Source organism: Oncorhynchus kisutch, linkage group LG11 (assembly GCF_002021735.2).
Source record: "Oncorhynchus kisutch isolate 150728-3 linkage group LG11, Okis_V2, whole genome shotgun sequence".
NCBI lineage: Eukaryota > Metazoa > Chordata > Actinopteri > Salmoniformes > Salmonidae > Oncorhynchus > Oncorhynchus kisutch.
Window position 1 is genome coordinate 29,731,595 of NC_034184.2, and position 13,654 is coordinate 29,745,248.

General features: G+C 42.8%; 1 protein-coding gene across 11 annotated transcripts in view; it reads right to left on the bottom strand.

Annotated features, from left to right (window-relative positions):
- Positions 1-13,654, bottom strand: part of LOC109899774 (girdin) — a 90,203-nt gene that overhangs the window by 31,855 nt on the left and 44,694 nt on the right. For all 11 annotated transcript variants that reach the window (XM_031835617.1, XM_031835616.1, XM_031835620.1 and 8 more), the window contains 2 exons: positions 13,502-13,642; positions 11,741-11,910 (listed from right to left, as the gene is read on the bottom strand). In XM_031835617.1, coding sequence (XP_031691477.1) covers positions 11,741-11,910; positions 13,502-13,642 — 311 coding nt within the window. The remainder of the gene's footprint in view (positions 1-11,740; positions 11,911-13,501; positions 13,643-13,654) is intronic.

Below are 13,654 nucleotides of genomic sequence, written 5' to 3' on the forward strand. Positions count from 1 at the left end.
AAACTATTAATGAACATGCACCTGTGGAACAGTCGTTAGGACACTAACAGCTTCCAAACGGTAGGTAATTAAGGTCACAGTTATGAAAACTTAGGACACTAAAGAGGCCTTTCTACTGACTCTGGAAAAACACCAAAAGAAAGATGCCCAGGGTGCCTGCTCATCAACGTGAATGTGCCTTCGGCATGCTGCAAGGAGGCATGAGGACTGCAGATGTGGCTAGGGAAATAAATTGCAATGTCCATAATGTGAGACGCCTAAGACAGCACTACAGGGAGACAAGACGGACAGCTGATGGTCCTCGCAGTGGCAGACCACGTGTAACAACACCTGCACAGGATCAGTACATCCGAACATCACACCTGCGGACAGGTACAGGATGGCTACAACAACTGCCCCAGATACACCAGGAACGCAAGTTCCCTCCATCAGTACTCAGACTGTCCGCAATAGGCTGAGGGCTTGTAGGCCTGTTGTAAGGCAGGTCCTCACCAGACATCGCCGGCAACAACGTCGTCTACGGGCACAAACCCACCGTCGCTGGACCAGACAGGACTGGCAAAAAGTGCTCTTCACTGACGAGTCACGCTTTTGTCTCACCAGGGGTGATAGCTGGATTTGCGTTTATCGTCGAAGGAATGAGCGTTACACTGAGGCCTGTACTCTGGAGCAGGATAGATTTGGAGGTGGAGAGTCAGTCATGGTCTGGGGAGGTGTGTCACAGCATCATCGAACTGAACTTGTCGTCATTGCAGGGAAGACATCCTCCCCCCTCATGTGGTACCCTTCCTGCAGGCTCATCCTGACATGACCCTCCAGCATGACAATGCCACCAGCCATACTGCTCGTTCTGTAGGTGATTTCCTGCAAGACAGGAATGTCAGTGTTCTGCCATGGCCAGCGAAGAGCCCGGATCTCAATCCCATTGAGCAAGTCTGGGACCTGTTGGATTGGAGAGTGAGGGCTAGGGCCATTCCCCCCCAGAAATGTTCAGGAACTTGCAAGTGCCTTGGTTGGAAGAGTGGGGTAACATCTCACAGCAAGAACTGGCAAACCTGGTGCAGTCCATGAGGAGGAGATGCACTGCAGTACTTAATGCAGCTGGTGGCCACACCAAATACTGACTGTTACAGGGACACATTATTCAATTTCTGTTTGTCACATATCTGTGGAACTTGCTCAGTTTATTTCGGTGGTTGAATCTTATGTTCATACAAATATTTACACGTTTTATGAAAATAAAATTAAAATCACCAGCGGTTTCCTTGCTCTCCGGCAACTGAGTTAGGAAGGACGCCTGTATCTTTGTAGTGACTGGGTGTATTGATCCATTATCCAAAGTGTAATTAATAAATTCATCATGCTCAAATGGATATGCAATGTATTGCTATTTATTATTTACCCATCCACCAATAGGTTCCCTTTTTTTGCAAATTCACTTCTTGACTGAGGGATCTTACAGATAATTGGTTAAATGGGGTACAGAGGTAGTCATTCAAAAATCATGTCACACAACTATTATACACAGAGTCCATGTGACTTGTTAAAGTTTAATATTTTTTATTACTTTTGTAAAAATAAAAAATCTGTGTAGCCCAATGACACAATCTCAATTTACCCCCCCCCCCTCCATATCAATCTACACACAATACCCTATAATAACAACAAAGAAAAAACTGGTTAAGAATTTTTGCAAATTTATTACAAATAAAAAATAAAATAAAAAATTCACTAACATAAGTATTTAGACCCTTTACTCAGCACTTTGTTGAAGCACCTTTGGCAGCGATTACAGCCTCGGGTATTCTTGGGTATGACGCTACACACTCTGACTGGGATACTCAAGGACATTCAGAGACTTGTCCCAAAGCCACTCCTACATTGTCTTGGCTGTGTGCTTAGGGTCCTTGTCCTGTTAGGTGAACCTACGCCCCTGTCTGAGGTGCTGAGCGCTCTGGAGAAGGTTTTCATCCAAGGATCTCTCTGTACTTTGCTCCAATCATCTTTCCCTCGATCCTGATGAGTCTCCCAGTCCTTGCCTCTGGAAAAACATCCCCCACAGTATGATGCTGCCACCATGCATCACCGTAGGGATGGCCAGGTTACCTCCAGATGTGATGCTTGCATTCAGGCCAAAGAGTTCAATCTTGGTTTCATCAGACCAGAGGATCTTGTTTCTCATGGTCTGAGTCTTTACGTGCCTTTTGGCAAACTCCAAGCGGGCTGTAATGTGCCTTTTATTGAAGAGCGGCTTCCGTCTGGCCACTCTACCATAAAGGCCTGATTGGTGGAGTGCTGCAGAGATGGGAGAACCTTCCAGAAGGACAATCATCTCCACAGAGCAACTCTGGAGCTCTGTCAGTGACCATCGGGTTCTTGGTCACCTCCCTGACCAAGGCCCTTCACCACTTGCTCAGTTCAGCCGGGTGGCCAACTCTAGGAAGAGTCTTGGTGGTTCCAAACTTCTTCCATTTAACAATGATGGAGGCCACTGTGTTCTAGGGGAACTTCAACCTTCAATGCTGCAGACATTTTTTGGTACCCTTCCCCAGATCTGTGCCTTGACACAATCCTGTCTCAGTGCTCTACGGACAATTCCTTGGACCTCATGTCTTGGTTTTTGCTCTGACATACATTGTGAACAGTGGGACCTTGTATAGACAGGTGTGTGCCTTTCCAAATCATGTCCAATCAATTGAATTTACCACAGGTGGACAATCACGTTGTAGAAACATCAAGGATTATCAATGGAAACAGGATGCACCTGGGCTCTGTTTCAAGTCTCAAAGCAAAGGGTCTGAATACTTATGTAAATTAGGAATGTTTTTTTATTTTTAATATTTTTGCAAAAATGTCCAAAAACCTGTTTTCACTGTCATTATGGGGTATTGTGTTTAGACTGATGAGGAAAACATTTAATACGTTTTAGAATGAGGCTGTAATGTAACAAAATGGGGAAAAAGTCAAGGGGTATGGAATACTTTCTGAATGCACTGTATATTAGTTTATTGCTAGTGTATGAAAATGAACAAATACCAACATTTTATTCTAAATTGCTGTGAATGTCTTGAATAAATCAATTGCTATAGTGTGTGAATAGGTTTATAGGTTTGCTGTACAATGGATTGTGCTCTAACACTATTCTAAAGTAAACCTCAACAATATGAGAGATACACATGGTAATGCCTTCACTGATTGCACATAAAGGAAGATATCATGTAGGAACTAAAGTGCCTGCTTTGTGTCATCCTATGAATCCTGTTTATTGCTGTTCACAGCTATATTTATTTCTGTTTTCTCTAAAGTAGTCTTGAAAAACTGGAATTTTTACTTAGGCCATGTAACTCATTGGTTAGTACAAACCAAGATGTTTACCCAGCAGATAGGAATCCACAGACCTCTGTCCTTACCGGGTCAAGTCAGCTTGTTGACTTCTGCCTGTGTGGGTTGGGGGTGTGGTTAATTACCAAATGATACAGTCCATAGTGGATTATATTTGACATTATTAGGAGCTATTCATACTCTGCAGGTGAGGATAAATCATTTATATGTGTAATGAACAATTGAAATGATAGTGTGAGAGTACATCTTCTGTCTTTTTGATCATATGAAAACAACCTGATTTGTACTTGAAAGAAAAGAACCAAGCATACATTTTCCTTCAGAGGCAAGTCAATGATCTTGAGTGGAAAAAACAAAAATGCCTGTGTGTTATTTTACAACTTCAACAGAACAACCCTTTCCTCAGGACAACAAACATAGCTCAACTGAAAATATACAAAGTACGACCACAAACACAACCTACAAATGACCTCACAATAAGCTCCCCTATGACATGCAAATCTCTAACTGTCGTGCTGCTTTGCTTTAGTTCCACCAGCTCTTTGTAACAGAGCAAATCCAGATAACCAGATGTTAAGTGAGCAACAGGCCAACAGATTCCTCTCCTCGCTCAGTCTCTGACTAGGACGGACTTCAAACCCCCTCAACCCAGCATTAGCAGCAAATAGAGCTCATCTGACAACAGCATATTCAACGGTTAATGGGTTTGCGTGATTGTGACACTACATTAGACAGGCAATGCAACCAAAATACAGGTTGAGACTTGATGAGGCTGAGGGAGGCCAGTCCTGCAAGCTCCTGGTTGGTGAGGAATTAAGAATGTGGCACACAAAGCTTTGAGGAGACCTGTACATTCTTCAGATGAGTGGAGATGCTTTCCAGTCTCCTTGGTCCACTGAACATAACTTATGATGGCCTGCTAGATTAGTGATCTGTACTGGCTTGGCTGCTTGTAGGAATTATCATCACTGTTCTATGCTTCCTGTAATGTGCTTGTAGAAATCAGAGGCTTGAGCAGCTAGCTTCGAGCATGGAATAAAACTCACTGCTGTTGCTTCAGCTGCTTTTGGTGAGCACACACTCCAAGTGTTTACCGTAATTTCCGGACTATAAGCCGCTACTTTATTCCCACACTTTGAACCTCGCGGTTTATACAATGACGCGGCTAATTTATGGATTTTTCCCGCTTTCACAAGATTCATGCCGCCAAAAAACTGAGCACCGTCACATGATGTGACGTAAATCGAGCGCGCTCAAACTTCCCATCATTCTGATTACGGTAGTAATTTTGTCACCCTCATCATGGCAAAGACATCTGGCTGTTGGAAAAGGAAATAGAGCTGCTGCATGGGAGCTTGGCCTTAATGAGTCGATGATAAGACGTTGGAAACAGCAACTTGAGGAACTGACTCAGTGCAAAAAGACAACAAAAGCTTTCAGAGGGAAGAAAAGCAGATGGCCCAAAGTATTTGCAGCCACTCGACATCAGTGTAAATCGTGCATTTAAGGTGGCGCTCCTTGTTCAGTGGGAGGCTTGGATGACAAGTGGGGAGAAATCCTTCACTAAAACGGGCCGCAGGCGAAGAGCATCTTATGGTCAAGTCTGCCAGTGGGTCCTGACAGCGTGGAGCATTGTCAAAAAATCCACTATCATAAATGGGTTTCGAAAGGCTGGACTGCTGCGTGTTGAAGGGGCAGCATGAGATCAGCGGGGTATTTGCCTCCGGATGAAAGTGACGAGAGCGACAATGAAAACGATCCAACATCGGATGAAGCAATTCTGAGGCTATTCAACTCCGACACCGAAGGAGATGACTTCAGTGGTTTCAGTGCACAGGAGGAGGAAGATAGTGACCAATGACTTTCTTGGTAGGCTCCTGTTTTAATTTTTGTTACAAGCCGTGTTTCGTTAAAGCCTATTTATTTTTGTTACAAGCCGTGTTTCGTTAAAGCCTATTTATTTTTGTTACAAGCCGTGTTTCGTTAAAGCCTATTTATTTTTGTTACAACGCCGTGTTTCGTTTAAAGGCTGTGTAAAGTTAATTTGTTTCAATGTAACGGTAGGCACCTGCGGCTTATAGACATGTGCGGCTTATTTTTTTTAATAATTCAGTGGGTGCGGTTTATATTCAGGTGCGCTTAATAGTCCAGCAATTACGGTACCTCTTGTGTTTGGAGTCCTTTCATCTCATCCCACCATAGATCCTGTCATCAGACATTCAGCCTCAGCAGCAACACACCTTTCACTGTATTCCACGTTTCATTAAGGCCCTAACAAAGAGAGTAGTTGACAGCCTAGGCCGAACAGAAAGCTGCTCATCCACTATGGGTGACAGCACTGAGCCTGCAGCAGCTGAGTCACACTGACAACCATGGTACCATGGTCTCCCTGCATTTTACAGTCTAACATTCACAATAGAAAATGCACCTAACTGTAGTTCCACAGAACCTGACAGGATTGAGATTGGGTCTTTAGGGGCTATATCATAATCTATTTCTACACAATCTATTCCTATTCTATTCCTCTTAACACCAGGTTTCATATTTAAGCTTTTAAAAAATCATGATCATTAAGCCATATTTTTTAAAGACATTCTGCCTTATGTATGGTCAACATGGTCACTTTACTGTGCCCTCAAATGGACCTTCAGTAGAACTGAATCTCTATTTGTGTTTTAAAGCATGCCTTCGGCGGAGAATGGCCAGCTCCCCTTCCCTCTAGTGTTGGTGCGCCAGAGTCAACAACGGCCAGAAATCGGAAGAAAGCAAGTGGAATTCAATAGGAACTGCGTAAGTAGGTCAAAAACACATTTAAAAAAAGAACATGCCTCTGCACGGCATCATCGAATCTGGGTCAAATCCTCAGACATCTGACCCAGCATCAGGCCTGGGTGACTGGAGGGGTCTGTGGCCATCTACGGCAATAACATCTCCACACACATACACGAGACTACAGTATATGCACTCGCACTCCTGTAGAGAAGTAGTCTGCCGCGTCACTCTTATATTCTGGATATCTTCTGGAATTATGATCACCATAAAAAAAGATACACACAGCACATACATACAGTACCAGTGAAAGGGTTTCCTTATTTGTACTATTTTCTACATTGTAGAATAATAGTGAAGACATCAAAACTATGAAATAACACATATGGAATAATGTAGTAAACAAAAAAGTGTTAAACAAATCAAAATATGTTTAATATTTGAGATTCTTCAAAGTAGCCACCCTTTGCCTCGATGACAGCTTTGCACACTCTTGGCATTCTCTCAACCAAGCTTCATGAGGTAGTCACCTGGAATGCATTTCAAGTAATACGTGTGCCTTGTTAATATTTCTTTCCTTCTTAATGCATTTGAGCAAATCAGTTCTGTTGTGACAAGGTAGGGGTGGTATACAAAAGACAACCCTATTTGGTAAAAGACCAAGGCCATATTAAGGCAAGAACAGCTCAAATAAGCTAAGAGAAACGACTGTCCATTACTTTAAAACATGAATGTCAGTCAATACAGAACATTTCAAGAACTTTGAATGTTTCTTTAAGTGCAGTTGCAAAAACCATCAAGCGCTATGATGAAACTGGTTCTCATGGGAACCACCACAGGAAAGGAAGACCCAGAGTTACATCTGCTGCAGAGGACAGGTTCATTAGAGTTTACTGCACCTCAGAAATTGCAGCCCAAATAAAGTGTGCTGCAAGTAACAGACACATTCAAGTAACAGAGTTCAAGTAACAGACACATCGATATCAACTGTTCAGAGGAGACTGTGAAATCAGGCATTCATGGTCGAATTGCTGCAAAGAAACCACTACTAAAGGACACCAATAATAAGAAGCTTGCTTGGGCCAAGAAACACCAGCAATGGACATTAGACCGGTGAAAATCTGTCCTTTGGTCTGATGAGTCCAAATTTTAGATTTTGGTTCCATCTGCCATGTCTTTGTGAGATGCAGAGTAGGTGAATGAATGATCTCGACAAGTATGAAGAACAGATGAGGAGTTGTGATGGTTCTTTGCTGGTGACAATGTCAGTGTTTTATTTAGAATTCAAGGCACACTTAACCAGCATGGTTTCCACAGCATTCTGCAGCGATACACCATCCCATTTGGTGGACGCTTAGTGGGACTATCATTTGTTTTTCAACAGGACAATGACCCAAAATTGCTCCAGGCTGTATAAGGGCTATTTGACCAAGTAGGAGTGCTGCATCAGATGACCTGGCCTCCACAAACACCCGACCTCAAACCAACTGAGATGGTTTGGCGATACACCAGAACTTCGCTTGCGTTCCATTGCTTTTCTACAGACAAAGGAATTCTCCGGTTGGAACATTATTGAAGATATGTTAAAAACATCCTAAAGATTGATTCTATACTTCGTTTGACATGTTTCTACGACCTGTAATATAACTCTTTGGACTTTTCGTCCGACCTTTCGTCTGGACTTGCACGCGCGTTTGGATTTGTTCACCAAACGCCCTAACAAAGGAAGGTATTTGGACATAAATGATGAACTTTATCAAACAAATCAAACATTTATTGTGGAACTGGGATTCCTGGGAGTGCATTCGGATTAAGATCAAAAGGTAAGTGAATATTTATAATGCTATTTCTGACTAATGTTGACCACACAACATGAGGGATCTCTTTGGATGTCTCTGAGTGCCGTACTCGGATAATTGCACGGTGTGCTTTTTCCGTAAAAAAATTTTAAAATCTGACAGTGGTTGCATTAAGGAGAAGTTGATCTTAAGTTCCATGTATAATAGCTGTATCTTTTATCAATGTTTATTATGAATATTTATGTGAATTGATGTGGCTCTCTGCAAAATCACCGCATGTTTTGGAACTACTGAACATTACGCGCCAATGTAAAATGAGATTTTTGAATATAAATATGCACTTTATCGAACAAAACATACATGTATTGTGTAACATGAAGACCTCAGTGTCATCTGGTGAAGATCAAAGGTTAGTGATGAATTTAATCTATATTTCTGCTTTTTGTGACTCTCTTTGGCTGGAAAAATGGCTGTGTTTTTCTGTGACTTGGTGGTGACCTAACAATCGTTTGTGGTGCTTTCGCTGTAAAGCCTTTTTGAAATCAGACACTGTGGCTGGATTAACGAGATTTTTATCTTTAAAATGGTGTAAAATACTTGTCTGCTTGAGGAATTTTAATTATGTGATTTTTGTTGTTTTGAATTTTGCGCCCTGCACTTTCACTGGCTGTTGGCGTGGTGGGACACTACCGTCCCAAATATCCCAGAGAGGTTAACGCTTTATTGGTGACTACATGATTCTATATGTTATTTCATAGTTTTGATGTCTAAACTATTATTCTACAAAAGAGAAAATAGTAAAAATAAAGACAACTCATTAATGAGTAGGTGTCCCAACTTTTGAATGGTATTGTGCGTGCGTGTGTGATATATATATAAAAAAATATACATACATACTACAGTTCAAAAGTTTGGAGTCACTTAGTTGGAGACTTTTATCTCCCTAACCAACTTTAAACATCTGCTATCTGAGAAGCTAACCGATCGCTGCAGCTGTACATAGTCCATCGGTATATAGCCCACCCAATTTACCTACCTCATCCCCGTACTGTTTTTATTTTATTTATTTTTCTGCTCTTTTGCACACCAGTATCTCTACCTGCACATGTTCATCTGATCATTTATCACTCCAGTGTTAATCTGCTAAATTGTAATTGTTCACTCCTATGGCCTATTTATTGCCTACCTCCTTATTGCCTGCCTACCTCATACCTTTTGCACACAATGTATATAGATTATTTTTTTCTACTATGTTATTGACTTGTTTATTGTTTACTCCATGTGTAACTCTGTGTCGTTGTCTGTTCACACTGCTATGCTTTATCTTGGCCATCTTGAACTTGTTCTCAACTAGCCTCCCAGGTTAAATAAAGGTGAAATAAAATAAGAAATGTCCTTGTTTTTGTCCATTAAAATATCATCAAATTGATCAGAAATACAGCGTAGACATTGTTAATGTTGTAAATGACTATTGTAGCTGGATTTTTTTATGGAATATATACACATAGGTGTACAGAGGCCCATTATCAACAACCATCACTCCTGTGTGCCAATGGCACGTTGTGTTAGCTAATCCAAGCTTATTTTTAAAAGGCTAATTGATCATTAGAAAACCCTTTTGCAATTATGTTAGCACAGCTGAAAACTGTTGTGCCAATTAAAGAAGCAATAAAACTGGCATTCTTTAGACTAGTTGAGTATCTGGAGCATCAGCATTTGTGGGTTCGATCACAGGCTCAAAATGGCCAGAAACAAAGCACTTTCTTCTGAAATTCGTCAGTCTATTCTTGTTCTGAGACTTGAAGGCTATTTATTCCAAGCGAGAAATTGCCAAGAAACTGAAGATCTCGAACAACGCTGTGTACTACTCCCTTCACAGAACAGCGCAAACTGGCTCTAACCAGAATAGAAAGAGGAGTGGGAGGCCCCTGTGCACAACTGAGCAAGAGAACAAGTATTTTTTCCTTCAAAAACAAGGACATTTCTAAGTGACCCCCAAACTTTTGACCGTTGCTGACAGGTGTATAAAATCGAGCACACAGTCGCCATAGACAAACATTGGCAGTAGAATGGCATTACTGAAGAGCTCCGTGACTTTCAACATGGCACAGTCATAGGATGCCACCCATCCAAATCAGTTCGTCAGATTTCTGCCATACTAGAGCTGCCCCAGTCAACTGTAAGTACTGTTATTGTGAAGTAGAAACATCTAGGAGCAACAACAGCTCAGCCGCAAAGTGGTAGGCCTCACAAGCTCCCAGAACGGGACCGCTGAGTGCTGAGGCGTGTAAAAATTGTCTGTCCTCTGTTGCAACCCTCACTACCGAGTTCCAAACTGCCCCTGGAAGCAATGTTAGCACAATAACTGTTTGTCGGGAGCATCATGAAATGGGTTTCCATGGCCAAGCAGCTGCACACAAGCCTAAGATCACCATGCACAATGCCAAGTGTTGGAATGGTGTAAAGCACGCCACCATTGGACTCTAGCACAGCGGAAACAAGATCTATGGAGTGATAAATCATACTTCACCATCTGGCAGTCCAACGGACAAATCTGGGTTTGGTGGATGTCAGACGAAGACCTGCCCCAATTCATAGTCGCAAATGTAAAGTTTGGTGGCCCCTTAGTTCTAGTGAAGGGGCAGTCTTAAAGCTACAGTATACAAATAAATTCCAGACAAATCTGTGCAACAGTTTGGGGAAGGTATGACAATGCCGTCACACACAAACTGAGGTCCACACAGAAATGTTTTGTCGATATCAGTGTGGAAGAACTTGACTTGCCTGCACAGAGCCCTGACCTCAACCCCATCAAACAACTTTGGGATGAATTGGAACTGCGAGCCAAGTGTAAAATCGCCAAACATCAGTGACCAACCTCACTAATGCTCGTGGCTGAATGGAAGCAAGTCCCCGTAGCAATGTTCCAACATCTAGTGGAAAGCCTTCCCAGAGTGGAGGCTGTTATAGCAGCAAAGGAGAGGACCAACTCCATATTTATGCCCATGATTTTGGAATGAAAGTCGATGAGCAGGTGTCCACATACTTTTGTTAATGTAGTGTACCACAAAACCGGTTTGACCCAGCACTAAGAAGCCTGCATTACAAAACCCCAACCGTATCACTGGACAAACCACTTCAATGTTATGATGGACTTATTTAAGAGATTCCAGAGTCAGCACCTCAGTTTTTTGCATCCTAGAAAAAACACTTCCGTCTGAAACAGAGAATGCTTCTCGTAAAAACCCCTCCCTTTGATAAACTGACCACTGGCCTTTGTCTCTGCCCAGGGTTAATGGACTCTGAAGAGGAAGTTCAATTATTTATGACAACAATGAAGGTCTAGCACTACGGCATCAGAACAGTAGTGTAGAACCATTTGTTTCCTACTGAGAGGCAAGAGGAAATGTATTCTTCTTTAACAATATCGCTGACATAAAACTTTAAGTTCTGTAATTAGCGTCCTGCTTTTGCAGTTCTCTCCGGTCAGTAGAGTGCTCCATGAACTGGTGAACAGAGAATGGGATACTCAAAGACAGAGCTGAGTCACGGTTCCTAGCTCCAATGACACACCGTACTGTGTTGTTTTCCATTACTAGGCAGTCACGAGACAGCAGTAGATGAATGCAGAGTGTCACATTTAGAGACACTCTGCTAGACTACACGAGGCACCAACAGTACTCTTAGGATACTTGTACAAAGCTTATAGAACTTGTGAGAACCAATGATGTGTTAAGAGATCCTGGGAGGTCCAACAGTGTTTGCAGTCTACCACAGACTTACTAAAAAGGGCCAATGGAGCTGGAGAAAGGCCAAATGAGGGTACTTACAGCTCCTGGCGCAGGCGTCTGATCTTGGCCTTGGCGTCGGCCAGCTCCACAGACAGGTGCTGGCGGCTCTCTGTGCGGCGCAAGCTAGGCGAGTCGTTGGGCGACTGGGCAAAGAGGGGCGGAGGAGAGTACAGTCCACAGTCCCTCTCCTGGGTCAGCTCCACAATGGTCTGGAAGGACATGCAACACCATAACAGTTAGACCAGGGATGCAAACTGGTGAAGGCCCAAGGTGGTGACAAAACATTCTCTGTGTAAACTGACTATTTTCAGAGTGGGGTTGTCACTACACCAAAATATTACTAATGATGGCCAAGTTTCATAAAACAGAGTAGTATCGTGATACCACACAGGGTTAGAGGCAAACTGAGGACGGATCAACATTGTAATTACTCCACAATACTAACCTAATTAAGAGAGTGAAAAGAAGGGCGCCTATACAGAATACAAATACTCCAAAACATGCATCCTGTTTAAAATAAGGCACTAAAGTAAAATTGCCCAGAAATATCCTGAATACAAAGTGTTACGCATGTATTCTATGCTCAGTCAATAATTTCAATATGAGAAACATACACCATTATTTAGTCATCACACAGAGAGGGAAGCTCTTTTCACACCCCTCAATGATCTGCCAAAAAGGAACAAGCTTGCATCCCTGTAGACAACTCACAGACCAGGACCCTGATCATGTATCCCTCCCTCATCTTCTATATTTAACACATGTATCCCTCCCTCCTTACTTACTTGAAATGACCAGCCCAAGTGATCTTAACAGATTTGGATGGGTGAAAACAAGGCTCTCATCAAATTGCTTTCAACAGTGTTAGATCATTGATCACAATGAAAGACAAAGCAGTTGTCAGACAGGGTATTGAAGATTGAGTATACTGACCGTGTGGATTGCAGTCTATATATAGTCTACCGTGACACCTTGTTATTGAACAGTAGTACCTATGTTGCGTCAGGCTCTCCTGCTGTTCTGTCTGCTCAGTCTGGGAGGTGTGAGCTTAGGGAGATGGCTCTGATTAGGATGGACCTCAAAGGAGGAGAAGCAGCACCTAGCCACCAGGATCAGTCACTTAAATGGAAACCCCAAACATAATGAAAAGCCCAGTACTAATGCAGTTAAGGCTCAAGTATCGGCACACAAGGGTATATTAGGCTGGGTTCGGAGATAATAGTAGCAAAAGGCATTGGTTTGAAATGGTCTGTGACAACATATCATCCCTCCTCTCTCATCGTCCGTTCATAACCCAGTGGCTACGCAATGAAATGGGCTTTTAATGAAGAGTGTCTAGCCTCCAGTGGAGATCCTTATAATCCCACCTCCTTCTCCCTGCCCCCCTAGCCCATAGGATGCTGGGACTGCTGCTCTACCAGGCTTTGGCAACTGTACGGGTGGGCTGTCCTTAATCAGACTGCTCTGGGTTCAATTCACACACACCCCAACCATACACACAAACTGACGCACGCCATAAAAATGCAGACACCATACCACCATACAGACTCTATACAGGCCGTTAACTTATTGAGACAACATTTTATTTTACCTTTAACTAGGCAAGTCAGTTAAGAACAAATTCTTATTTACAATGACGGCCTAGGAACAATGGGTTAACTGACTTGTTCAGGAGCAGAACAGATTTTTACCTTGTCAGCTCTGGGATTCGATCTAGCAACCTTTCGGTTACTGGCCCAACGCTCTAACCACTTGAGTGGAGTTAAAAAGGCACCAATGTGCCCGGTTTCAGACATGTACCTCCACCTGGTCGTCTCTCTCGTCCACCAGGCGTTTGAGATGGAAGGCCATGTTCCTGGAGAAGGAGTCCAGGTCCTCTGGGGGCAGGTCACCCCCCTCCAGCCACTGTAGGTCCACAACATTCTCCTGGTTGTGGGTCACCTTCAAAACAAC